Here is a 27,698-nt window from a genome sequence, read left to right on the forward strand (position 1 = left end):
ATACATACACAGTCTGTGGAATACCACCAGTACTGCTAAGTTGTGATAACTAGTAATAGCCAATAACACTTGCTAGCTTTATCAGACTTACAATACTCAACAAGGAGAGCCCTCTGTTAACTTTTACTTCTACAAAGACAAGTGAAATTTGTTAATTTCCATTTGTCCCTCATAACCACATCAATAGTCTAGGACAGATGTCAGCAACCTGCAATTCTGGAGCTGCATGTGGCTCTTTGGGCCCTCTGCTGTGACTCCCTGTCGGGTGATTCCACCACTGGCTGGCCCCGCCCCGCCCCTCGCCCTCCCCTCCCAGTCACTCCTCGCCTGGCCTGAAAAGATAAGGACGACCGCGGGAGATGGAGAAGCGGCTGGAGCAGATGCAGAGAGATACACAGAGAGAGGGGGGGGAGAGAGAGAGAGAGAGAGAGAGATTTTTTTGTGGTTCCCAGTGTTTTTTAACAACTGGTTCTCTGTCCTAATGACCGGCTGGGTAGGCGTGGCTAGGGGGGGTGTCATGTGACTGGTGGAAGTGAGTGACGTCAAGTTGGCCACGCCCACCCATGTTTTGTGGCTCCTGGTGTTTTCTTTTCTGTGGGAAACAAGTCCAAATGGCTCTTTGAGTGTTTAAGGTTGCAGACCCCTGTCTAGGAAGACAAGGATTCGTTATTTAGATTTTAGTCTGCCCTTGTGATTGCAATGAAGTTGAGCAGAGTCATGGAAAAATGCAGACATATGGAAATTTCTTAATTTATCCCAAGCTATAGCATTTTTGCAAACTTTTTTGCCACTCAATTCCTTCTTACCCAGGGACAGAGGACTTGCTCCTGCAAAATGGATGCGGGATTTAGGAATATTTGGAAAACACATGGTTATCGGCCTTATCTCATAACATTAAGGACAATTTTAAAAATAATTTTTATGGCCAACTAAATCTCTGTATTTTAAGTACCTATCATAAAGCCATGGCCATTCCTTTCTGGCTGGTTCCCTTTAGACTCTTAGAGTGAACCAGGACAGAAGTAGCAGAGAAACTGGGGGAAAGATAGAAAAAAAATCTATGCAGTTCCATAAAAGTAAGGATAAGTAATCTCAGAACAAAAGAAAGTGAAAACCCTCTGCCAGAGTGTAAACTATAAGCTTAAGTCTAATTTGAATTTTAGTTCTAAAATTCAAGATATTGAACACTAAAGAGACTTCATGCAAACAAGTCACTCTAGCATTACTGTATTTCTGGAGCTCCATATTTAATAGGGAAGCAAGCAGCAAGTCCTTTCAACTAAATTTTTTGCATTTCTGGAAATTACACCTTTGGAAATGTTTATTTTTTTAAAATTCTCTTAGTAAATTGCTACATAGGTTAAGAAAAGCTACAATTTGCCTGCTAATACATTAAAAGTTTGCCAATTGTTTATAGTTTAATAAAATGAAATACTCTTTGCATTTCAAAGAACAGGTCACGGATTTTAGTGGGTCTCAAAGCATGGATTGGCTAGAGCAGGGGTGTCAAACTCAAGGCCCGGGGGCCAGATCTGCCCCCACAGGCTGCTTAGATCTGGCCTGCGGTGCCACCCTGGAAACAGCGAAGGACTGGCCCGCGATGCCTCCATTTTCGCTGGCAGAGCGTTGCAGGCCATTGCAGCTGAAAATGGAGCTCAGGAGCCTGTTTTCACTGGCAGAGTGCTCGGGCCACCACAGGCGCCCCCCAACATGAGTGATGTTGAGCTGGCCACGCCCACCCTGGCCACACCCACCCCGGCCCCCTGAGGTCAAATACAACCCTGATGCAGCCCTCAATGAAATTGAGTTTGAAATGCCTGGGCTAGAGAAAACAATACGTTTACTCAGAGCAGGATTGAATCCTGTCAGAAGCATTCCCTTCCATTCACCCTAAGGCAGTTGGGCACCAGGGACTGGTTCCATGGAGAGGTTTATCCACAGACCGGGGTGGTGGTGGTGTAGTTTTGCATGCTGCCTGCATCCTGTGGATGGGGCTTTGCTTGTTTGCGCAGCCTGGTTTCTGGCATGACAGGGATTGGGGCCCTCTGCCCTAAGGCCCACCCCAGCAGCATTCGGAGCTGAAGGCCTCTTAAAGGTGTTTCCACCAGCTCTCCAGAACCTGCAGCCTTCAGCCTAAATCCTTCAGTTGCAAGTAATTCAGACTTCTGAGAAAGGGGATTTTTCATTCCCAGCAGGTGGCCCTGTGAGGAAAAATGGGGGGATGGCAGAAGAACTGGGGGGGGGAGTTGTACAATGAAATGCAGCTCAGGTTCCTTCCCCCCCACGACTAGGAGGTTTATATAAGTGCAGTATCAACAATGCACTTTTGTCCTACAGTTGTATTTCAGCTATCCCTGGTAAGCTTTCTCATAACTTTTATGCAAAGCAACGTTGTTTTTCCCAATTTGAATCTAGATTTTTCATTCCAAAATGTATTCAACTGCAAAGAACAGAACGCAAAACATTTCTGATCTTGGAGGCAACGAGTTGAGCCAGGATAAGCAAACCTGACTCAAAAGCATGTGTCTACTTAGCTTTCTAATCTAACATGAAATATCCTTTTCAGCTTCACAAAATTATTTGTGTATTCATCAATCCAGCTGACCTGGTTTTGGTGTCACCTAGACTTGAAACCTGTGTGCATGTCCGTGTGTGCATGTCCGTGCCCACATGCACCTGTAATGAATTGCATTTTTATAATTACTTTGGCTTCTCAAATCCAAACATTTGAATTTGGTGCATAAAGTTTCACAGAAGGTGCAAAAAAGAAAAAAAGAAAGAATAGAAAAGAAAGAAGACCATACATTAGTAAAGAAAAAGAAAAGAAATATATAAAGAAATGACTTTCCCCTAATCACAAGTGTAAACTATTTTAGTAATTTAAGATCTTCTCTTAAAATGCAACAAATGTCTTCTTCCGTTTCCTGCCTCTTATCTATAAACAAATACTTCAAGCCTCCTTATTTCAGTCCCTATGTCAGCAAAAGTCTATTAAGGGATTCCAGAGAAAACAACGCATTTGTTTTAACCTTGATAAAATATTTATATATTATATGCTGCCCATCTTGCAGTCACAAAACAAACCAACTTTATATTCCTTCATTTTGATCCTCCTTTCAAATAATATCTTAGAACTTGGTTTCTTTTGATTTTTCATTTCAGGCTGGCTCAGTGGGGGGGACAGAGGACAATTTGAGGCTGAAAATTATTATAGATAAAATCTGAATCCGGGATTAGCAGGGAATTAATCCCATGACATTTTACAATACTAAAGGATGAAATGGTCCATTTTTTTTTATTCATAAGGCATTATCTTGTTTCACTATTGAAAGGCATCAAAAACTGCAGAAGGATCAGCTCAATATTTCAAATTAAAATAAAAGTGTGTCCCCACTGTACATTTCATTTATAAACTATGAATTTATTCATAGTCACAGCCAGAGACTTAACTTGTTCTTCGTGATCTTATAAGACACTGACAAAATTATTTTGCTGATCTTAAGAACACATTTAAAATAAAACTCTCAAATCATTAACAACTGCAACTGTATAGTTTAAGAAAAAAATTCTTGTCCATGAATTTATTTCCATCGACCAAAGAACGTCTGTATCTCAAGAGTAATAGCAAGAGGACATCTACTTCTCAAGGGGCAGAAAGCCAGTTCTGAGTCTCTTCAACAAGCCCTCAAAACGATAGCAAAATTGTAAGTGTGGAAACCCAAATGTCTATTAGGGCCCTGAGAGAGAAAAGAAAAAAGCCAGAGACTCAGCAGGGCTGGCCGTCATCCAAACAGGAAAAGTCACAAGTAACTGGAATTTGCATCAGCCCTTTAGAGTCTGAACACACATTAAAAAAAATGTGAGCATACTCCAAACACAAAAGAGACTTCAACAGATAGCTTTTGAGTTAACCTAATACATTAACAGGATTTAACAATTAGCCTTGAACAATTAACTATGGTACCACTGCATTTTAACATACCCCAAGGCATGTTAATTCTCAAAAACATTTATCTGCACTTCTGTTTTTTAAGAAACATCATTTCAAGTGTGCATTGGTGCTGCTGTAGAGCTGCACCGTTTGTCTGAAGCAGAGCTGGTAAGTAATCTCTTTCAAGAAAGCCATTAAAGGCTGGGTTAGGACTTTGGAAAGTTCTCTTGGACAGGAATTATTTGGAGTACATTATTACCTTACTCTGTGCTTCTGACCAGAATTCATTAGAGATTGAAAAGCTCAATTTATCTCCTCTTCCTAATTGAAAAGGAAATAGTTAGAGAGCTGAATATTACACAAATATACATGAAATTGGTTAATGATTTGCAACATTGGAGACACAGATTCTTTCAGGATCTGAAAAGCTTCACATCAATATACGGTAATCCTCCTGAGACACCCAGAAAGCCACAGGACAATGGATAGGTCAGTTGGATTCCTTCATATAAGGCAGGTGGCTCTCAGACATTTCAAAACATGGAACATGTATAATAATAACAAATGTCCCACCTCTCCCAAAGTTTATATAATATAACTTCTTCTGTTAGACTCCTGAAATGATACCCAACAGCTACATTTGGTTCTGCAGGTAAGAGATTCTGCCCTCAGCTCACATTTGGCACATCGGACCATCTATAAAACTTTTAGCATCTTCTAGATTGCCAATTGTCTCATTTTGCAACCTTTTTAATGATCAAACATCTCTTCTTTTTTTTTTGTTTATAGCTAAATACGTATGACTAAAAGTGCTCTCAACTGTAAGTGACATTTCACTTTATTTTATGGCTATACTACAGTATCAATAATTTTATTTGATTTTAGGCTCTGGCCAGTAATATATTTTAGTTAGCTTCTGTATTCCTCACACTCTTTAGTTGATTATTTGTGGTTTTACTAGTGTTTTTGTACTGTTTGTCATATGCCTGCTCACTGACTACCATAATCAACAAATAAAGTATTCATAATTTCTCAAGTCTTGTGGTTCTGGACACACTGGACTACAATCCCTATAGTTTCCAACCAAATTTTAGTCTAATGCATTTAGGAAAAAGTAATAGAAATCTCTTATTTCAGCATCTTTACATATTAGTTCAAAATTAAGAGAAAACACATTAACGAAAATGGTCTTAAAATTAGTAAAGTCTATAAACAGATTTTCCTCCCTTCTTGAGCTAGTTAGCCCAATTTTTGTGTGTGTAACAAGATGGCTAATAAAGCATTCTGGTGAACTGGTAATTTCCATAGTGCGAAATAAATTAAGTTTCAAGCATTTAAAGTCTTTCAAAATTTTGTCATTTTGATTGCTTGCATTAGCAAAACAAAAGTGCCACATTGTTAACAAAAAATTTCTGGAATTCCAAAGTACATGTTTAAAATTTGTAGGTTAAGTCTTAGACTTTTTTTCATTAGTAAGAAGCATTCTACATTGATGGTCCAATAACTTATTTAATAAAATAATCTCTAGTCAAATTGTTTTCTACTGAAGAATAATTCAACAGTTTACAATTACATATTCTGGCCATATTTGTTTGTATTCGTATCATGTTCACTCCGTCTAAATTTCTTTCAATAAATATATAGCACCCACACCCCAGTCCATCTTTAAAAGTCAAGAAATCGTTCCATCCAAACTGGAGGTAACCAAAGGCTTTCAATCTGTAAATTGGGAGTTGTCAAGGAAGAAAAGTATGAGATCCTTAAGTGTATTACTTACATCCTCATGCATATAATGATTGCATTTATAAAAGTGACAATATTATTCCCTTACCTAGACTGGTTGGTTTTATCAGTTCATCCAACAAGTCATAAAATGGCAACTTCTGAAGCTTTATGTCTGGATGGACTGGGTGGAGTGCTGAGGTCAGATGGGGCAGGTCCAGTTCATGTTTAGGTCCCAGGAGAGAAACGGGAAGTAACGGCGAGGTTGCCGGGTGGCCATCGAAAGCAAGTTGTGGAATGGTAGAGGATGACAAAGGGGAGGACATGGACGTTGAGTGGACGCTTGGGATGGACAAGTCTGCAGAGGTTATTATTTTTTGCGGGAACCGCCTCCTGTAAAGTTCTTTGATTTTCATTTGGACGGCAGGACTGCAGCCAGCCTTGAGCAAATGAAGTGCTTTAGTTAGGAGTTCGTGTTTGCGGCCGTGCTTGTTTCTTCCTGCGTAACCCAAAAGCACCTGCAGCTCAGAGACTCGGAGGCTCATCACCATTTGCTTGAAGACAAACAAAAAGGCAAGACAACAGTTATTCAATCAGAGCTGTCTGTGAACATGAGAGAGTAGAGAGTTAACTCTAGAGAGAGTCAAGCAAAGCATAACTTTGCTCAACCAAACATACATTCATCATCATCACCATCTTCTCATTATTATTATTGCTGCTGCTGTTGTTGTTCTGTATTGGGGGGGAAAACCCTTCCCAATTGTGAGTTCAGAACTTGATTAAGGAGCATGTTTTCTCTTCCTCTCATAATACATTTCAGAAATAATACATGTTATTATGGGCAACATTTGAGAGGAAGGTCCTTTCAACATCAAATGAGTGGCATGCCTGCAACTCTGCCAAAATCTGTCAACCACTGATTATTGTGCAGGGAAAATTATAGAATAAAATTAAGCAAAACCCCCGATGCTTCTCTTACACAAATAAGCAATATGTTATTCAGTCTGGAACAAAAATATATGAAGTAAGAGCCTAAGAATCTGGCAATACATCCCAAATCACATCATTTCCAGAGTACATAGGGCAGAATAAGAAAATATTTAATATCCTCTTAGGATATCCTCTGTGAAAGTTAACAAAATTAATTAGGTTAAAGATTTACTAGAAGACAAGAAAGCAATTAAGACAATCAGATACAATCATCTTACAACCGGGCGCTTAGCAAGTGTCTGAAATTACAAGGAACCTAAAAATGAGACTTACAAGCCGAAGGCAACCAAACTGAATTTATGGCTGTTTGCAGAACCCTGTAGTCATGTGACCACAATTTATGATTGTTTCTGCTGGAAACTGATGTTTACTTCCGGGTTCCAGCAAAAGTCACCCCAAAGTGAACAATGAGTTTGCTTAACACCCATGGTGTTTGCTTTACAACTGCCACAAAAAAAGTTGTAAAATTGGGTGCAGTCACATGGTAACCCACTTTATAACTGTCACAACTTAAGACCCAAATTCTGGGCTCAATTACAGTCATAAATTGAGGATTACTTGTTGTTAAATGATAGTAGAGACAAAAATGCAGTCTCTGCAGTTAGATAGAAATGTGAAAGTGACTGTAGTAGAGACCTTGACTTGCAGTCTTGCCTTAGGCAGGAAACCAGTTGAGTGACCTTGGGCCAGTCCCTCACTCTCAGCCCTAGGAAGCAAGCAATGGCAAGCCACTTCTGAAAAACCTTGCCAGGAAAACTACAGGGACTAGTCAACCAGGAGTCAAAAATTCACTTGAAAGTCACAGACACAAAAAGGGGAAACCAAGTAAGGAAATGAAATGAAATTATCTACTGCAATTCCATTGTTTACCATACCATATGTCATTAAATAATTTACAGTGCCGCTTTATTTTCTCTTAAGATCACATGCAGTATCCTGTCTATACAGCCCATCAAAAAAAGAGTAAAGCTGCAGCAGAGGTGAGTGCTGAGCGATGCTCTTCCCTAAAGAGTCACTCACCAAATCGAGAGACTGAGGAGCATTTCATCCAGGGGTGAAATGCTACCGGTTCTGGCCGATTCGTCCGAACCGGTGGTAACAAATGTGCCTGATTCACCGAACTGGTAGTAAAAATGCTTTAAAAAGTAAAAAAAAAAGTTCCAACGATGGCACGGCACAGCTGATCGTCTGAACTTTTTTTTTTTACTTTCTTTTAGCATTTTTTTACTACCCATTCGGGCAATAGGTAATAGGTAAGGCAATAAATGCTTTAATAAAGTAAAAAAAAGGTTCCAACAATCAGCTGTGCTGAGCCTCTGAACTTTTTTTTTACTTTTTAAAACATTTTTTGCTACCTATTGGGGGAAGTCCGTTTTTGCTCTCAAAAGGCTTCCCTGAAGCCTGCTAGGCCAAAAATCGGGAGTGGGGATGGGGGTGCAAGGAAGGAAGGAAGGAAGGAAGGAAGGAAGGAAGGAAGGAAGGAAGGAAGGAAGGAAAGAAAGAAAGAAAGAAAGAAAGAAAGAAAGAAAGAAAGAAAGAAAGAAAGAAAGAAAGAAAGAAAGAAAAAGAGAAAGAAAGAAAGAAAGAAAGAAAGAAAGAAAGAAAGAAAGAAAGAAAGAAAGAAAGAGGGAGGGAGGGAGGGAGGGAAAAAGGAGAGGAAGGAAGGACCACAAACCTGGCACTAGATGCAGCTTCAGAGGATACCTTGAAAAGAGCACAGCAACCAATCCAGGACTAGAAGGGACCTGGAGGTCATCTAGTCCAATCCCCTGCTCCGGCAGGACATTGTTGTTGTTTTTTTATTTGATTTATATGCCGCCCTTCTCCGAAGACTCAGGGCAGCTTACAATGCGTTAAGCAATAGCCTTCATACTTTTGTATATTTATACAAAGTCAGTTTATTGCCCCCACAATCTGGGTCCTCATTTTACCTACTTTAGAAAGGATGGAAGGCTGAGTCAACCTTGAGCCTGGTGAGATTTGAACTTGCAGTAATTGCAGGCAGCTGATGTTAATAACAGTGCTTTAGTCTGCTGCGCTACCATTGTTAAAGTGAGTTTGTCTTTTGACCCCCCCAGTCACATGACCCCACCAAGCCACGCCCACAGAATCCATAGGAAAAAAATTTAGATTTCATCACTGATTTCATCTGCTTGAACTCACAGGTCTTTGCTTACAATGCCGAGGAATTTGAACCTCTGAACCCATTTTATGGAGGGCTAATTTATAAAAGTTTCTTTTTACTTTTTTCTTACTATTTTATTTCATGCTTTTAAATTTTTCAAAAAATTTATAACCGTATTTTTTTTTCTAGAACTACAGAAAAATTAACCTGTGCCAGAACCTATTCTCTTAAATAGCTAAAAATCTGATGGGTTTATTGAAATGTAAATGCTGTAAAAAGGAACCTTATTTGACGAACCTTATTTCGCGATTTAAAAGCTATTGAAGTAATGACACCTTGATTTACTTCAAAGTGTCATTACTTCAATAACTTTTAAATTGTTTTAAACAGATTAATAAAATATTAAGACATTGTTCTGGGAAGGCATATCTCTAGATCCTTCATCCAAATTACAGACAGCATATTATGAAATAATTTTTTATGTTTAGCTTTACCACTAAGCGAAATCACGTTTGACTTCCAACTTCTCTGTGGAATACAAGTGATAAAGAAAAAGAAACCACTACGGACACAATTAGAAAGTTATTATGCAACTCCCTGGATCTCACAATTGAGGTCTCTCGAAGATGCTCAGTTCTGCTGTAATATCGGCACAGAAGGGGGCAGAGCACAGATGAGTTCAACCCTTGACAAATTGACCCCGTGGCACAATCTCTGACTGAAAATAGCAGGTAAACTTTGGGGAAGGGGAATCACTGATAAAGTAGAGTTATTATCCTTTGAATCATCTATTGACAATCATGTTTTTAAGCCATCTTACTTAATGTTAAACGATCTGAGTTACTTAAAATGGAGAAATGGCAGTATATTCTATTAGTTCAGTTTAGTTCAGTTCAGTTCAGTTCAGTTCAGTTCAGTTTAGTTTAGTTTAGTTTAGTTTAGTTTTAGTTTATTAAAATATATGTTGTTTTCACATATTTGGTCGAGACCCTAGATGCTTTAATGATCTCTAAAACTTTTGCATCTTCAACTTATGACCTGTCTTTTAATGACCATTACAATGGCCTCCGAAAGGGTGCTTAATAGCCCATATAAAGCATTTTGGCTGTCGTAAAATTTCCTGCCCTCCCAGTCACATGATCACAACTTGGATGCTTGGCAACCTGTTTCAATTTACAACTTCCTGCCAAGTGCCCTGTGATTATGCAATCTTCTCCGGCAGCTTCCCCAAAAAGTAAATTGAGAAGCCAGCAGGAAAGGTGCAAGTTGCAACCCTCTCCTCCCTGAAAGAAGCTGCCTCTGTGTGTCTGTCTGTCTGTGTCTGTACTCCTTTGGTGGGGTGGAAAAACAGAGCTCAGATCCTGATTATTTGAGCTCTCTGCACCTGCCAAAGGAAGTCCCTTGTGCACACAAAGGAGTGCTGACATCCTGCCATGCCCTTCTGCGAATGGAGGGGAGTCCTTCAGGTAGCTTTTTTTATAAGCCCCTAAAGACCACAAATAATCAAACTGAGCATCATGTCATATCTCACCTAATGACTGCTCTGCTCAGTGGCTGAGATTCTGGACTCAATTGTGGTTTTAAATTGAGAACTACTTGTATTGTCAGTAGTGAAATGTTTGTGGATGTCGTCCACACTAAAATGCCCTGCTTAAGCAAATCTTAGCTATTTACAAGTTATTGTTCAAAAATGCAACATTCATCTTAGGAAATGAAAAAGCCTCTATGCACTTTTTTCAGGCACTAAAGATAATGTATACTGCAAACTGAAAGGAAAAAAAACAACCCTAGTATTAACCGCCCAAGACAGAAATTGCAAATTCTATCAAGTTTCTACCCTTAAATATCACCATTGGAAATTCTTAATATTTTGCATGTATAGAATACAAAATAAGAGATTCATATGATTTATAGCTTCTTCTATTTCCCTCATTATTTGTAGTGAAAATCTTGTATGAATCATAAAATCATACTATTGGGGGTGAAATCTTGACCTCCTCAGAGAGGGCTCGCAACTTGGGTGTCCTCCTGGACTCGCAGCTGTCCTTAGAAGACCATATGATGGCTGTGGCCAGGGGGGCTTTTTATCAGGTTCGCATGATTTACCAGTTGCGTCCCTTTCTGGATCAGGACTCCTTACGCACAGTCACTCACGCCCTCATCACTGCCCATCTGGACTATTGTAACGCTCTCTACATGGGGCTCCCCTTGAAGAGCACCCGGAGACTCCAACTGATCCAGAATGCGGCTGCGCAGGTAATTATGGGAGCAACTCGGCGCTCCCATGTAACACCGCTCCTGCATGAGCTGCACTGGCTCCCGATGGTCTTCCGGGTGCGATTCAAGGTGTTGGTTGCCACCTTTAAAGCGCTCCATGGCATGGGCCCTGGGTATCTACGAGACCACCTTCTGCCACCGATAGCCTCCCATCGATTGGTACGCTCCCTCTGGAATGAGCTGCCCCCGGAGATTCGTAGGATTCCCGACCTGCATACCTTTTGTCGCGCCCTAAAAACATTACTATTCCAACAAGCAGGGCTGGCCTAAATAATAATAATATTTTTACTATTTTAATGGGTTGTTTTATTAGAATTTTCGGCCAATTGATTTAATTGTTTTAAATTGTTTTTAATTTTTATACTATCTGGCTGTACACCGCCCTGAGTCCTTCAGGAGAAGGGCGGTATAGAAATTTAATAAAATAAAATAAAATAAATAATAATAATAAAATCATAGGACTGGAAGTGACATGAAAATCTTCTAGCCAAACATCCCTGCCCAGGGCAAGAATCCTACAAACACCCCAAACATGTTGCTGTTCAATCTTTCCATGAAACCATCCACAAATGCAGGCCCCACCCCCACCCCCACGAGTCTAGAAGGCAGATTAAAACACTGCTGACTAGTTCTCACATTCAAAAATTCGTCTTTATTTTGAGCTTGGATCATCCTCTGTAAAGCTCCCCTGCCTGCTCTACTCTATGTAGGAAGTAGCTTCCAAGACTTTGCTCTCTTTCCTGCTCTTCTCTTGACTCTTTCTTGTTTCTTAGCATCCTTGTTGTATTGTGGCAATCAAAACTGGACACCGTATTCCGCATGAAATCTGACCAGTGCAGCATAGAGCAAAACTATCTTTTTTCGTAAGCTCAACATTAAACCTCTGTTGATATAGGCCATTATTTGACAACTGCAATACACTGCTGGCTTATGCTTAATCTTGGTATAGATTATATATGGTACGAGCCAGGCATCACCTACCTTGTACCTGTATGTCTAGTTTTTCCTACCTAAGAACTGATGTACATTAGCCTGGAATGCAAGGTAGATATCAGTCAGTTTTTCAAAAAATATATGTAAATGAACTTGGATAATAAATCCAGGATCGTTGTACATATATAAGAATACAAATTTTTCCTTAAACCAAAGATGTCTTTTTTCTCATGAAAATTCAAAAAAAATGCCTGCTATAAGGAGCCACAGACATGTGCATAATTGTATGCTCCAAAGTACTGTCTTGCCGCTGAATTTAAAGCACTGCACAATTCTAGGCTCGAGCTCTTAGAGAAAATGTCAACTTTCAGTCCCACCTGAGATTTAACTCCAGGCATTTTTGCAGTCATGTCCCACCTATCAGGACATCACTGATTATGAATAGGAATTTCTACTGTCAGCAGAGCTGTTGTTTTTAAGGAGCCTCATTTTATTCAATGAGTCATAAGAAAATGTTTTGTATACTGAAGCAAACAAATTGGAGGGAAGGAAGAAAGGAGGCAGACTATTAAAACTGTCAATTATACTAATTAATCCTTTCAGCTAGTTGCAATATTACTTGTTGCATGCTGTCAGCACCTTCTAAAGTAAAAATTATCCCATAAGCATTTCCTGTTTACCTGCAATACACAATTCTGTGTTGGACTCATTGCATTATTCAGCTGCAGAATCACATCACTTCTTCTGCTGTCTTTGTCTGCTCTGGACAAGTTTCACCTTCTTGGCAGATGAAGCCAAATGGAGATGGACGGCAAAGTATCTGATGATTTCCATCTGTTTCATTTTTTATTTTTATTTTTCTGCCTTCAAGTCTGTGTTAACTCTGATGACTGCCTGGATTCATTCCCACAGTTTTCTTGGCAAGTTTTCAGATATGGTTTGCCATGGTCTCCTTCCACAGGCTGAAAATGACTGGCCCCAAGGTCACTCAGCTCTCTTAGAGCCTAAAGCAGAACTAGAACTCAGTCTCTCAGTTTCTAGCCTGGTGCCTTTACCCACTGCCTCAAACTGCTTCATTTAGTTCTCTCATTTATTCATTTAAAATGTATCTACTGCTTACTTCCTTAATACAGATACAGATTAACAGAGTTGGAAGGGACCTGGTAGGTCATCTAGTCCAATCCCCCGCCCAAGCAGGAGACCCTACACCAGTCTCTTCTTGAAAGCCTCCAGTAATGAAGCTCCCACAACTTCTGAAGGCAACCTCTCTTCCATTGGTTGGTTGTATTCACCGTCAGAAAATTTCTCCTTATTTCCAGGTAGAATCTCTCCTTGGTCAGTTTCCATCCATTATTCCCTGTCTGACCTTCGGGTGCTTTGGAAAATAGCTTGACCCCTTCCTTTATCTGGCAGCCCCTCAAATATTGGAAGACTGCTTTCATGTCTTCCCTGGTCCTTTACTAGACTAATCATGCTCAGTTCCTGCATCTGTCCATCCTATGTTTTAGCTTCCAGTCCCCATTCATCCTGGTTGCTCTTTTCTGCACTCTTTCTAGAGCCTCAACATCTTTTTTATAGTGTAGTGACCAAAACTGGATGCAGTATTCTAGGTGTGGCTTTTTATACTGGTATTAGTACATCACTTGATCTTGATTGTATCCCTCTATTAATGCAATTTAGGATTGCATTAGCTAAAGGCAATACAAAGCTAATTCTAATACTACTCTAGGAAGAGCATGGAAGAAAAATCTATCCTTTGAGATCTGGAAACTCAGGAAAAAAATAAAACCAATGTTTCAAGTATTTTGGAATTATTTTCCAAGTCAATGCTGGAAGGGGCACTCATGCTGATTAGGTAGCCCAAAGAATTACCACAGCAATTCTATAGTATCACTACTCAAGGTAATACGGTAGGTATCTACTCACAGCATGAAACTTTCCCAGGCAAAGTCTTAGACAACATTTTGGACTACACCTATTCTTTATATCACTATTTCTGGCAGCCACCAGTCTTGGTCTGTATTCTAGTTTTAGTCATCATTTCTTTAATTCTTGGGAACCACTTCCTAATTCTTTATTTTGCACTTCCAAATGCATCTCAAATGTGGCTCTTAAGCAAGGCTGATTATAGGGAAAACAAAAGCTTGGCTAGTAACATTTAATTATAGGCTTAAATTCATCAATCAGACCACTGGGTTGCTCCACTGTGTTTTAAATGATACTTGGAAAAATGTGGCATCTCCCAGTCCAACATCAAAGTTGGACTCAGGCAAATTGTTGATTGGTCAACAATTGCTTGAAAATGGGTGACAATCTAGTTTGGACAGTGTCCAGTTCTTGCATAAGCAATTAATTAGGGAGGCATAGTTCCCTACCTTGATTCACTGACTCATTCAAATTACCTTTACTGGTGATCACTATAATGCCCTCCTGTCAGCATTTCACAGAGCAGATATTGCATCTCCCTGTGGCTCATAATCCCTGTCTGTGCACCAAGGAAAAAGTAGAATCAATCACATTGCTTCTGTTACTGTATAGGTTTTGTACAATATTGTGCCAAAATCTGTTTCTGCTCTTTTAGCACCAATCCCTGGTCTATCCGATACCTTCCACACTGAATTTCTGCTTCCTGATAAGGTCTTCCACACAACATATGCTGATTCTGTAAACCGCTTAGAGCAGGAGAGTCAAACTCAAGGCGCCAGGGGCCGCATCTGACCCACGGGGTACTTAGATCTGGTCTGTGGGGCCGCCCTGGAAACAGCGAAGGACCAGCCCGCGGTGCTTCTGCCAGTCCACCTCCTGAGCTCTGTTTTCACTGGAAAAGAGTTGCAGGAGGACGTGGCAGCTGAAAATGGAGCTCGGGAGCCTGTTTTCACTGGCAGAGTGCTCGGGCCACCACAGGCGCCAACAGGAGTGACCTCAAGCTGGCCATGCCCACCCTGGCCACGCCCCTTCACCCCAGGTCAAACACAACCTTTATGTGGCCCTCAATGAAATTGAGTTTGATACCCCTGACTTAGAGAGTGCTGTAAAACACTATGAAGCGGTATATAAGTCTGAGTGTTATTGCTATACAATGCTGTGAAATTCTGTTATTTAATATCAAGTACCTAGCAAGCTGCCCCTAAACTGATTGCTATATATGCTTATTTGTTGTTTATCTATTTGTCTTTTTTCCCCTTTTATCTGCTAGCTAAAGGTTGTAATAAAATAAAATTGAATTGAAAATTAAGTTAAACTTTTGGAAAGTTTATGTGGCCATCCTACTCAGAAAAAATTACATTAGGTAACATATAAAATATTTAAATAAAAATACAAAAGAAAAATAACACATATCATTAAAGCAAACTAAAACAATTAAATGTTGTTTGTAACTAAAATATAATTACCTTTCAGCAAATGGAAATTCTACTCAACCCAAACAATCCAGGAAGTGTTCCATAAAACTGTGAAGAACTAATCAGAATCAAGCAGATAAAAGTGGGGACTTTATAAGGTACATCAGATCAGGAATATCAAACCACACCAATTACTTGGTCCTGTAACCGTATTTTGAGGTCCCCAAAGCAGTTTAGAATAGGAAACAAAAACCCCCACACACTACTGTATGCATCAAGTATAGACACGTTACAGTAGCACTGGGGTTGGAGAAGCTGCAATAGGTAGAAAATATGTTTCCATCATAAGGACTCCATGGTCCATGTCCCACAGTAGGACAATGGAATAGAACACAGAACACAGAATAACAGAGTTGGAAGGTACCTTGGAGGTCTTCTAGTCCAAGCCCCTGCTCAAGCTGGAGTCCTTATACCATTTCAAACAAATTGCTATCCAATCTGTTCTTAAAAACCTCCAGTGTTGGAGCACCCAGAACTTCTGGAGGCAACTCGTTCCACTGTTCAATTGATCTCAGAATCAGGAAATTTCTCCTTAGTTCTAGGTTGCTTCTCTCCTTGATTAGTTTCACTGTTTCTTGTCTTGCCTTCTGGTGCTTTGGAACGTAAGTTGACCCCCTTGTCTTTGTGGTAGTCCCTCAAATATTGGAACACTACTATCACGTCTCCCTTAGTGCTTCTTTTGATTAGACTAGACATACCCAATTCCTGCAACTCTTCTTCATCAATGTTAGCCTCCAGCCCTAAAGAGCATCTTTGGTGCTCTTTTCTGCACTTTTTCCAGTGGCTCCACATCTTTTTTATATTGTGGTGACCAAAATTGGAAGCAGTATTACCAGTGTAGAATGCTCAGGCTTTGTAAAGCGGTACTAATACTTCATGTGATTTTGATTCTATCCTTCTGTTAATGCAACCTAGGATTGCATTCACTTTTTTGGCTGCTGCCGCACACTGCTGGCTCATATTTCAATGATTGTCCGCTAGGACTCCAAGATCTCTCTCAAGAGTTACTGTTTTGGAGTCAGGTTTCACCTAATCTGTACTTGTACATTTGGTTTTTCCTGCCTAAGTATAAAATCTTACTTTTCTTTACATTCAATTTACTTTGTTAAATAAGGCCCAGTGTTCAAGTCTGTCAAGATTCTTTTCGATCCTGAGCTTATCTTCTGGGGTGTTGGCTATTTCTGCCAGTTTAGTGTCATCTACAGGTTTGATATACCGTATTTTCCGGCGTATAAGACGACTGGGCGTATAAGACGACCCCCAAATTTTCCTGTTAAAATATAGGGTTTGGGCTATACTCGCCGTATAAGACTACCCCTCTTCCAACGCACACCAAATAAAAATTAAAAAAACATCAACTGGCTCACCCACAATGAAAAAGCAGCTGTGCTAGACCCAAAATGGCCCCTGAAACAAGCAGGAACCTCACACAGCCATAAAAAGCCCCAAAACCCAACTTTCACACTTTACACACACAAAATTCCACATACAGCTTTGTGAGATTTTGTGTTTGTGTAGTTAGAGTGAAACACTACAAAAACACACTAAATCTCAGAAAGCTGCACAAATATTATTTTATTTTATTTTATTTTTATTTTTATATGAAAGCTAAATTTAAAACTTCCTAAACTTTAAATGGCTAGGTCTAAAAAAGAACAACTAAAAAAACCCCCAATTAACTATTTTTTTTTAAAGATCCCAAAGGGGAAAAAAACTTACCCAATGGAACTTTAAGACTTGTAGACTTCAACTCCCAGAATTCCTCAGCCAGCTTTGTTTTGCTGGCTGAGGAATTCTGGGAGTTGAAGTCCACAACTCCCTGCCTGCTTGGTTGCAGGCAGGGAGTTGCTTGCTGATGGAATGGATCCAGGCAAGCGAAGCAAGGCAAGCAGCTAAGGCAGTGGTTCTCAACCTTCCTAATGCCGCGACCCTTTAATACAGTTCCTCATGTTGTGGTGACCCCCAACGATAAAGTTATTCCTAAACCCATCAAAAATATGTGTTTTCCAATGGTCTTAGGTCAGGGGTCCCCAACCTTTTGGACCTCAGGGACCACCACCTTCATAATTTTAAATTTCGCGGACCACTAATACGAATCCAGCGCGCCGCTTGCTGAAGCACCTGGACTCCCAGTACGGGATGGGGTCCTTCAGGCACTCTCCCTCCTCTCTGTCTCTCTCTCTGTCTCCCACTCTTTCTCATTCTCTCTTTCTCTCTCTCTCATTTTCGCTTTCTCTCTCTCTCTCCCTTTCTCTTTCTTTCTCTCCCACTTTCTCATTCTCTTTCTCCCCCCTCTTTCTCATTCTCTTTCTCTCTCTCCCATTCTTTCTCTTTCTTTCTCCCCCTTCTCTTTCTCCCACTCTCTCTTTCTCTCTCCCCCTTTCTCTCCCCCCACTCTCTCTCATTCTCTTTCTGTCCCCCTTTCTCTCTCCCCCACTCTTTCTCTCTTTCTCCCTCCCCCTCTTTCTCTTTCTCCCTCCCCCTCTTTCTCTTTCTCCCTCCCCCTCTTTCTCTCTCATTCTCTCTCTCTCCCCTTCTTTCTCTCTCTCCCCACTCTCTCCCTCTCATTCTGATTCTCTCATTCTGATTCTCTTTCATTTTCTCTCTCTCTCTCTCATTCTCTCTCTGATTCTTTGATTCTCTTTGATTCTGTCTCTTTCTCTGTCTCTCATTCTCTCTCTCTCACTCTCTCTTTCTCTCATTCTCTTTCATTCTGTCTTTCTCTCTCTTTCATTCTTTGTCTCTTTCTCTCTCTGTCTCATTCTGATTCTCTCTCTTTCTCTCGCATTCTCTCTCTCTCTCATCTCATGGGCCAGCCAGTGTCTTGGGGCTGAGAGGAAGTCAAGCATCTCCCTGAGAGACTGAGGGCCGGAAGAAGTGTGGGAGCGAAGCACTACTTGAACTTGTGCGGCATGAACATTCGCCTTGGTATATTTGCGCCAGCCGATGGCCAAGGCAGCCCTCATCTCTCTGCTGAAAGTGCAGCATCAGGATTCTGCCTTGGTATGTTTGCGGCGCAAGGCAGCCTTGGTTTCCTGCTGCTTGGGACTCAAAGCGATAAATGTGACTGGTCCGGGGAGCAGCTGGATTTTGCTCTCCATTGCGGATGCCAGATCAGCCCCCTGCAAGATCTCATCTTTCGAGGAGCACTCCCTGAAGCGGGGCTGGAAATTTTGGTCGGGCTCCTCGAAAGATGAGATCTTGCAGGGGGCTGATCTGGCATCCGCAATGGAGAGCAAAATCCAGCTGCTCCCCAGACCAGTCACCATTTACCGCTCCGAGTCCCAAGCATTAGGAGATGAGGGCTGCCGCTCTTACAGCGCTCTTACAGCGGACAGAAAAAGCCGGATGCCGCTCTCCATTGCAGACACCAGATCGCCCCCCTGCAAGCTCTCTTCTCAAGCAGTCCAACCAAAGTTTCCAGCCCCGCTTCAGGGAGCGCTCCTCGAGAGACGAGATCTTGCAGGGGGCTGATCTGGCGTCCACAATGGAGAGCAAAATCCAGCTGCTCCCCGGACCAGTCACTATTTATCGCTCCGAGTCCCAAGCATCAGGAGATGAGGGCTGCCTTGTGCCGCAAATATAACAAGGCGGAATCCTGATGCCGCTCTTACAGCGGAGAGAAAAAGCCGGATTTTGCTCTCCATTGCAGACACCAAATCGCCCCCCTGCAAGCTCTCCTCTCAAGCAGTCCAACCAAAGTTTCCAGCCCCGCTTCAGGGAGCGCTCCTCGAGAGACGAGAGTTTGCAGGGGGCTGATCTGGCATCCGGATTAGAGAGCAAAATCCAGCTGCTCTCCGGATCAGACGCCATTTACCACTCTGAGTCCCAGGCAGCAGGAGAGGAGGCCTGCCTTGTGCCACTGGCTGACACAAATATACCAAGGCGGAATGCTGTTGCCGTACAAATGAAAGTAGTGTTTCACTCTCACAGCTTCCAGCCTTCGCAAACGCCGCTTCTTCCCGCTTCTGCCGCCCCCTCCCCCACCGCCACAACAGCACCATTCATTCCAGATGGCGAGGGCTGCGCTCGTTTTTCTGTATTGCACCACCTGCAAAACCCCTGTGAAAGGGTTGTTTGACCCCAAACCACTGAGCTAAGGTAAGCAAGCTGGAGGGGGAAAAGTTTTTCCCTTCTCCATGGCTCTGGCGATCCCAGCTGCGTTGCCTGATTAGCAGATCGTCAGAGCTTGGATCGCCAGAGCCATTTAAGGCTCGTCAGAGCCTTTTGGGCTGGTCTGCCTGGTTACAGGAGAACGACACCCGGCGTATAAGATGACCCCCGACTTTTGAGAAGATTTTCATGTGTTAAAAAGTCGTCTTATATGCCGGAAAATACGATATTCCCCTTCTATTCCCTCATCTAAGTCATTTATGAAGATACTGAAGAGACCCAGATCTAAAACGGAACCCTGGGGTACCCCACTGCCCACCTCCCTCCATGTGGATTAGTTCCAGGGTGGATAAAAATCAATTAAAAACAAAACAAAACAATCAGATTTTTTTTTATTTAAATAGGGTTTTTTTTAAATTTTTATGAAATTCATTTTAATAAAATGCTTTTGGAGTAAAAATCTATCTAAAGATAGTTTTCTATTTAAGATACATTAAACAAATAAATAAACAGCCACATGTTTATTGGACCCGTGCCCCTACTGGCTGGTATTGGCCACCTGGGAGGTAACACGAGGCTGGCTCCAGAGGATTATAAATGCTTCTTTGAGAGAGGGTTTCTTGCCTCCTGCCTTGAAAGAGGCGGTGGTGAGGCCCCTCCTCAAGAAGCCTTCTCTGGACCCGGCCATTTTGGCAAACTACCATCCGGTCTCCAACCTTCACTTTGTTGCGAAGGTTGTGGAGAGTGTGGTTGCGCGACAGCTCCCACAGTACCTGGATGAAACCGTCTATCTAGATCCGTGCCAGTCCGGCTTCAGGCCTGGGTACAGCATGGAGACGGCATTGGTCGCATTGGTGGATGATCTCTGGAGGGCTCGGGACAGGGATTGTTCCTCTGTTCTGGTACTGTTAGACCTCTCAGCAGCTTTTGATACCATCGACCATGGTATCATGCTGCGCCGGCTGGAGGGATTGGGGGTGGGAGGCACCGTGTTGCGGTGGTTCTCCTATCTCTCTGACCGGTCGCAGTCTGTGTTGGCAGGGGGGCAGAGGTTGACCTTGAGGTGCCTTGCTTGCGGGGTGCCACAAGGGTTGGTCCTCTCGCCGCTCCTGTTCAACATTTATGTGAAGCCGCTGGGTGAGATCATCCGTGGTTTTGGGGTGCGATGCCATCTGTACGCTGATGACACTCAGCTGTACATCTCCACCCCAGACCACCCCAATGATGCCCTCGAAGTGATGTCCCAGTGTCTGGAGGCCGTGCAGGTCTGGATGGGGAGGAACAGGCTTCAACTCAACCCTTCCAAGACCGAGTGGCTGTGGATACTGCGTCCCGATATAGCCAGCTGGTGCCATCGCTGGCTATTGGGGGCGAGTCACTGACCCCCACAGAGGGGGCTCGCAACTTGGGTGTCCTCCTGGACACACGGCTGTCTTTAGAAGAGCATATGACGGCTGTGGCCAGGGGGGCTTTTTATCAGGTTCGCCTGATACGCCAGTTGCGCCCCTTTCTGGATCGGGACTCCTTGTGCACGGTCACTCATGCCCTGGTCACATCACGCCTGGACTACTGCAACGCTCTCTACATGGGGCTCCCCCTGAGGAGCACCCGGAGGCTCCAGCTGGTGTAGAATGTGGCCGTGCGGGTGATTATGGGAGCGACATGGCGCTCCCACGTAACACCTCTCCTGCCCAAGCTGCATTGGCTCTCGGTGGTCTTCCAGGTGCGCTTTAAGGTGTTGGTTCTCATCTTTAAAGCGCTCCATGGCTTAGGGCCAGGATATTTGTGAGACCGCCTGCTGCTACCGATAACCTCCCACCGGCCAATTCGCTCGCACAGAGAGGGCCTCCTCAGGGTGCCGTCGGTCAGGCAATGTCGGCTGGTGGCCCCCAGGGGGAGAGCCTTCTCTGTGGGGGCACCCGCCCTGTGGAACGAGCTGCCTCCTGGAATACAATTGATCCCGGACCTCCGGACCTTCCATAAAGCCCTGAAGATGTTTTTATTCCACCAAGCCGGCCTAGCCTAAATGGTTTTTAATTGGGATTTTAAATTTTATGGATTTGGGGGTTTTAAATTGGGAAGCTAATGATTTAATTCTTTTTTAATTATCTTAACTTTTGTATTTGTATGTTTTTTTAATTTTGGCTGTTCACCGCCCTGAGTCCCCTCTGGGAGAAGGGCGGTATACAAATTAAATAAATAAATAAATAATCATTTAGTTTATTCAGCGTGAAATGCAGCTGTTATGTAGCATGAGGCTGCATATTCTGCAATATTGGGACTGTTGGTGAGTCAACAGTGGGTCAGAGGAGGAGCTGCTGTGGGACAGAGATGATAGTTGCTCTTTAAAAATTATGATTTAAATAGAGTTGAATTAAATCAAACCTTTTTACTAGTGATTTTAATCATGATTTTAATCGTGATTTAAATCGACTTGGTTTAAATCAAATCCACCCTGATTAGTTCCAGTAAGGACTATATATTGAGTATGGTTTATCAGCCGGTTACAAATCCATCTGGTGGTGTTCTCCAGCTAGGCTAGAAGGAGGGGCCAAGAGGGACCCAAATTTTGAATCTAAATGACTGTGTGCGGCACAAGCTGGACATCTCCCAGAATCTTTGCAGCCTTATCTTTCTGTTCCCAAAGGAATGCAGGAAGTCTGGCGAGATTCTTGGCTAGCAATAAAACTACAGTTCAGACTCTTCAGGAGTGGTTCTGGTTGCTTCTGCCTCACAGACAAGAAGCAAAACGGATTCCTAAAGTCAGACAAGCCCATGAAGTTTATGCTTTTAAAGATAATAATGTTCCTCTAGTTTTTGCTCATGTCTCTTTTTCAGGAAAATCTTATTAAGCTACTATAATTATTTATAATGTTAATGTTTCAAAGTGTTATCATATTGCTTTTATTTTGTTGTAAGCAGCACATAGAGAGGTGGGTGGCATATAAATTTTAATAAATAAATTGGTTGAATTTGTCTATGTCTTTAGCCCTAGTCAGCATAATAGATTTAAACATATAAGCAGCAGTTTTTCATTAGTTTTTCTTTTTTTGGGGTGGCAGGTATCTCTAGGTTTTGCGTGTCTTTAATTTTAATATATATCCCCATGCTTCCTTTACTGTTTTTTATTGCAAATCTCCTTTTTAAATTTCATTGTATTTTATTCTTGCCCATGCTTTATTTTTTAGGCAAATCTCCCAGGGAATGCTGGAAAGGTTAGATAGCCTCTCCAATCAAACAGTGCAACTTCTGGACTCATGACACCTGCTTGAGGACCAGGTGGCCCTCATGGCTAAAGGGGCTGTTGCACAACTTTAAGTTCTGTGCTGGTTACATCCATGCCTGGATCAAGAGACTGCTCAGGAGACTCATGTGCTGACCACCTCCCAAATGAAGCACTACAAGAGACCGTCTCTTTCTGTTCACAGTTCCCTGTTCCGTCAGGTCCAACGGGAAGAGCCCATGCTAAGGAGTTCCATCTACAGAGTCCCAGGAGGTGAGCCTTTTGTCTCATACCACCTTCCTTTGGAACATCACACACACACACACACACACACACACACACACCAGATGAGATTACAGTAGATCTGACCTTATTGACTTCCAGAGAGATTATAAAACATGTTTTTTCCAACAAGCCTAGGCATCTCCTGGGACCAGGAAGCCCATAAGATGGCTCTACAATGTTTCTCTCTTCTCTCTATATGCATGTGTCTTCTTTTTATTGTTATTCTGAGATGTATTTTTATTGTTTGGCTTTAACCATATACCACCCAGAGTCACATTCATGAGATGGGTGATAAAAACTGATATATAAATGCCAGCCTAATAATAATGTTTTATGCAGAATGGGCTGAACTGCACCAGGATGCAAGCAGATGGTGGCTCTTATAAACCGCTCCAGCATTCCTTCTATTCAGACTGAATCAGCCTTGTTGTTGCCCAGAAGAAAATAAAAATCTAAACAGAGAAAATATTGTTACATAGTACGGCATGTGATAAATCATAAAGCTAGTTGAAGCAAAACACCTACAGGAAAAATGCTGCCTAAAAGCAGAGCACTGAGATCAATCACAAACTGGAGGTCAGAACAAATATAGATGCATTTTCCCAAAATGATGGAGTCATGGAAGAATGTTCCATGCGGCAAACGCAGGGAAGCCCTTGGCTTTGTGGCTCCGTCCTCCGAGCCTATCTTATCGGAGGAAGAAGGCTCCGAACATGAAGGAGAGGAGCCGGCCAGGCCTCCCTCTCCAGGCCCCTCCTCTCTGGCAATGCCTCAGGTGTCTGCTGAGGGAGAGGAGGTTGACCAGGAGCCAGGTGTCTCCGATGACAGCGATGGGGGTGATAAGTCGTTCCTGGATCCACGCCAACGAAGGCGAGATAAACGTTTGCAGCAGATGAGGAGGCGTGCCAGGGATTAAGCTGAGTCACTGAACCACACCCCACAGGCTATATAAGAGAGTGTGGTGGCCATTTAGACTCTGTGATGGACAAAGCTAACTTCTGGCTAGTCACTTTGTACAACGCCAAATCTGCTGAAGGTTTCATGTTTGAGCTGGACTGTTTTGAAAACTGTGTGTATTCGTTGGTGTTATCTGGTGGAGGAACACTCCCTCTTCTTGTAGTAAAGCACTTGGCAGACCGTTATCGTATTGCTGCCAAGTTCCTGATAACGAACCTTGTGTGAGTACTTCTTTAACCTCTGGCTGGCTGTTTGTGTGTGTGGGGGGACGGGGACAGAACATTGGCCTCCAATACTTGCCATCTAAGCAGTCTTACAGAATCTGTAGGCAAAATCTCAAATGCTCTCTTAAAGCTGTAGTAGATTCGTATGGTAAAAGTTTTTCACTTCCCATGATGTGAAGAATCTGTTCCAGAACTGCTCATATAGTAACCTAGTCTGCAAAACAAAATCACACTTTTGAGGCTGCTGCAGGAAATAAAGGAGAGCTAAAGACTGAAACAAAGAAGAGGCTTCTTTCTCTAGCAGACACTTCGCTTCTACCTTCAGCTCAAATGGATCGAGAGGTCCACCTCTCCTATAGCAGCTTTTCACACTTATCTATGGAATCCCAGGTCACTTAAATACAAGAGTAACCATAACAACCTTCATGTAAACTATATTTAGAAAGAATGTCATTGGCACAGTTGATCATGAAATATTGGTTGTGCAGCAATTGGGACTCCTCTGCCTTCTCCTAAGAACAAAGTAAAACAAAACAGAAAAAAAGAGGAAATGAAACAAATTAATTAGCGGATTAACAGAGTTGGAAGGGATTTTATAGGTCACCTAGTCCAATAAATAATAACTGAGCAATCCAGATCAGCATAAAAATAACCCAGTTGCCAGCATTGAAGGTTGTTTCAAAGAAACAGCTAGCACAAGTATTAAAAATGCCAATGCTGTAGTATCAAATATAACCATCAACTCACTGCAAGAAATAAACCAACTGGTGAATAGCACGGCTGCATTTACAACTAAATATGCTGGATGCAAAATCAATGAAGAAAAAAAGTCAAACAATGCACTACCAAAATGAAAGAACAGGTTAGAAAATAAGATCAGCATCTTAAGACCAGATACAAACAAATCAGAAAACATGAAAAAAATGTAGCTGAAAACAAGAAGAGCAAAGAATACCTGATAAAGAAATATCACCTTGAAACAAGGAATATCAAGAAAGCCCTGGAAATAAGGCAGCAAATAACAGCTGTAGCCAACATCAGCAGATATGAAGCTCAAATTGCACACTACAGGCAGAATCTCCAATTTCAGTCAAATCAGAAATGTTTCTACCAATCCATCAAAAAGATTGCAATAAACCAGCCAGCACTTGATGAAATAGAGTAGAGTAGAGTAGAAATCTTTATTGGCCAAGAGTGATAGGACACACAAGGAATTTGTTTCCGGTACAGCTATAGAGTAACCCAAAGAAATGTTCATGGAGATTATCAGTCATCCAGAATTGAACATGCTTGTTGGATGAGAAGTGAAACTATCTTCAAGGAAAAACAAAGTCTAGTTGCTTTTTGAAAAAGTACCTTTGGGACAACCCAAAGAAATACAAGAAGAATGCAGCTTGGATAAAGGAGGTAGATAAGAATAAAAAAGTGAAATGAAAGATGCGAAATTAAATTTGGATCAAACACATAGGCACCTGCCACATAACACACCAGATGTAACAATTGTTGACAAGAAAGAAAGAAAAAGTCTGAATAATGGATTTTGTATCTCGAGACAGCAGAATAGAAAAGAAAGAACTGAAGAAAATTACAAAATACAAAGGTCTGCAAATAGAACAACCATGGCAAAAAAAAATCACCATCAGTCAATTACACAAGGCAACTTCATTTGTAACAGCTTGTGAGGATACCTTTAGGCTACCTTCAAACATCTACCTATTCCAGATCCTTGGGAAGAATAGGTGAATAAAAGTGTTAACAACCAACCATAATATTAATAGGACCAAAATGTTACATTCTATTTAATATATCATTAAGATTAGAACTACATTGTCTTATCTTCAATTCCATTTCAAAATTAATAATGTAGGTCAGTGTTTCTCAACCTTGGCCACTTTAAGATCTGTGGACCTCAACTCCCAGCATGGCTGACTGGGAAATTCTGGGAGCTGAGGTCCACAGATCTTAAAGTGGCCAAAGCTGTGAAACTCTCTTATAGGCGATTATTTGGACAGCTTCATCTTGTGTGCCAGCTATACCCGTTCCTGGATCAGGTATTGGAGGCCCTTCAGTTGGTCCCTCATGACTTATTTGCTTCACAGCTGGATTGTTGCAATGGTTCTACATGGGGCTGCTGTTTAAAGACCTTTTGGAAACTGCAGCTGAATAGGAGCTGTGCTGGTACCCAGGGAGCTTCCAGATGCAATTGAAAGTGCTCGTTATAATTTATGGCACAGGGCCTAGTTATTTGACAGATTATCTTCCATGGTTTCTGTTTATCTGCAAGATTAGATAAAGCCGATGAATTGTAGTCCCATCTATTAAACAATGCCACCTACTGGGAGCCAGGAAGTGTGCCCTTTCTGTCACAATATGCCCCAGAAATCTATTTAGCTCCTACCTTAATAATATTCCACAAGTGCGTAAAAATGTATGTTTCTCCTTGCTGTGACTTAGTCACTGGTGAAATATTCTGTATAATACATAGAGTTTGGTTTGTGCTGATAATCATGATTTCTTTTTTCTACTGTTGTTTCTTTTGTAGTGTTAACACACCCAGAATTACTCCAGAGTTGGGTGGCCTTAAATCAATCAATCAGTAAGTAAGTAAATATGAATACAAACAGACTATAAAATCTTGAAAAGCTGTAAAGCGAAGTATTCATGGACATCTAAATTTATGCTAGGCAAATGTTAATCTTTATTTGCCTTATGTTTCTGAAGTCCCAAGAGTCTGAAAGCTGGTATGGGGACGGTAAAGAAAATCAATTTTCCTTCAGGACAGTTACCTGAAGAAAAGAAGAAGACTGCTCCTTTCAGATTAGCAAAAGCATAAAAGGCTCAGGTAAGGAATATGTTGTTCTTCCAAAAGTACCTTCTGCAGTATTTTCTATAGAGGATTAATTCCAGGAAGATGCTTCAGAGTATTTGGGGCACAAATATAGCGCCTGTTTACAACTATTTAAAGTTTTGCATTTTTTCCTGGAAATCACAAGGAAAAGGGTGATGCTACATGTATCCTCATGTGCTCCAAAGCAGGCTTTCCAAATTATTTCTTAAATTCTACAAAGCCTACTATCTTCACACATCCAATTAAGTCTTGAGGTGTGCTCCAAATTGTAAAACTCAAACAAAATGAATCAGTCTAGTGAGTATTGTGGTTGATTGTTTTCCCTCTAGCTTGTATACAGAAGACACTGGTTGGATTCTGAAAATAATATTTTAAGAACACAAGATGCATTATACTAACATGCAGAGATTTAAAACTAAAGACTAAGAAGTAACACATTCGGTTCATCAAATGGGAAAAACAAACGAATTCTTAGGACCCTTAAATTGTATGCAGGATATGATGATTTACAGATACTATCAATAGCAAATGCAACCTTCCCGAACTTTTCTAACCTGTAATAAGGCAAACATAGATAGGTTTCAGATACTAAGCCTACAATACCTACAAAATGCTTCAGTTTCAAAACAACTGTTGAGGGTGCTAAGCTAAAAATAAAACAAATTGTTC

At 41.6% G+C, this 27,698-nt stretch overlaps 1 protein-coding gene across 11 annotated transcripts in view; it reads right to left on the reverse strand.

Moving 5' to 3' along the window:
• Positions 1-27,698, reverse strand: part of PIAS1 (protein inhibitor of activated STAT 1) — a 73,793-nt gene that overhangs the window by 23,665 nt on the left and 22,430 nt on the right. For 7 of the 11 annotated variants that reach the window (XM_060694749.2, XM_060694748.2, XM_034435482.3 and 4 more), the window contains one exon: positions 5,763-6,207. In XM_060694749.2, the coding sequence (XP_060550732.1) occupies positions 5,763-6,204 (442 nt within the window). In that variant the 5' untranslated portion in view covers positions 6,205-6,207. Of the gene's footprint in view, positions 1-5,762; positions 6,208-14,380; positions 14,464-15,370; positions 16,926-27,698 lie in introns of those variants that run through there. The other 4 variants (XM_087877918.1, XM_087877915.1, XM_087877916.1 and 1 more) reach the window with 4 other exon arrangements.

Source organism: Pantherophis guttatus, chromosome 13 (assembly GCF_059756535.1).
Source record: "Pantherophis guttatus breed Tessera chromosome 13, ASM5975653v1, whole genome shotgun sequence".
Taxonomy (NCBI): Eukaryota; Metazoa; Chordata; class Lepidosauria; order Squamata; family Colubridae; genus Pantherophis; species Pantherophis guttatus.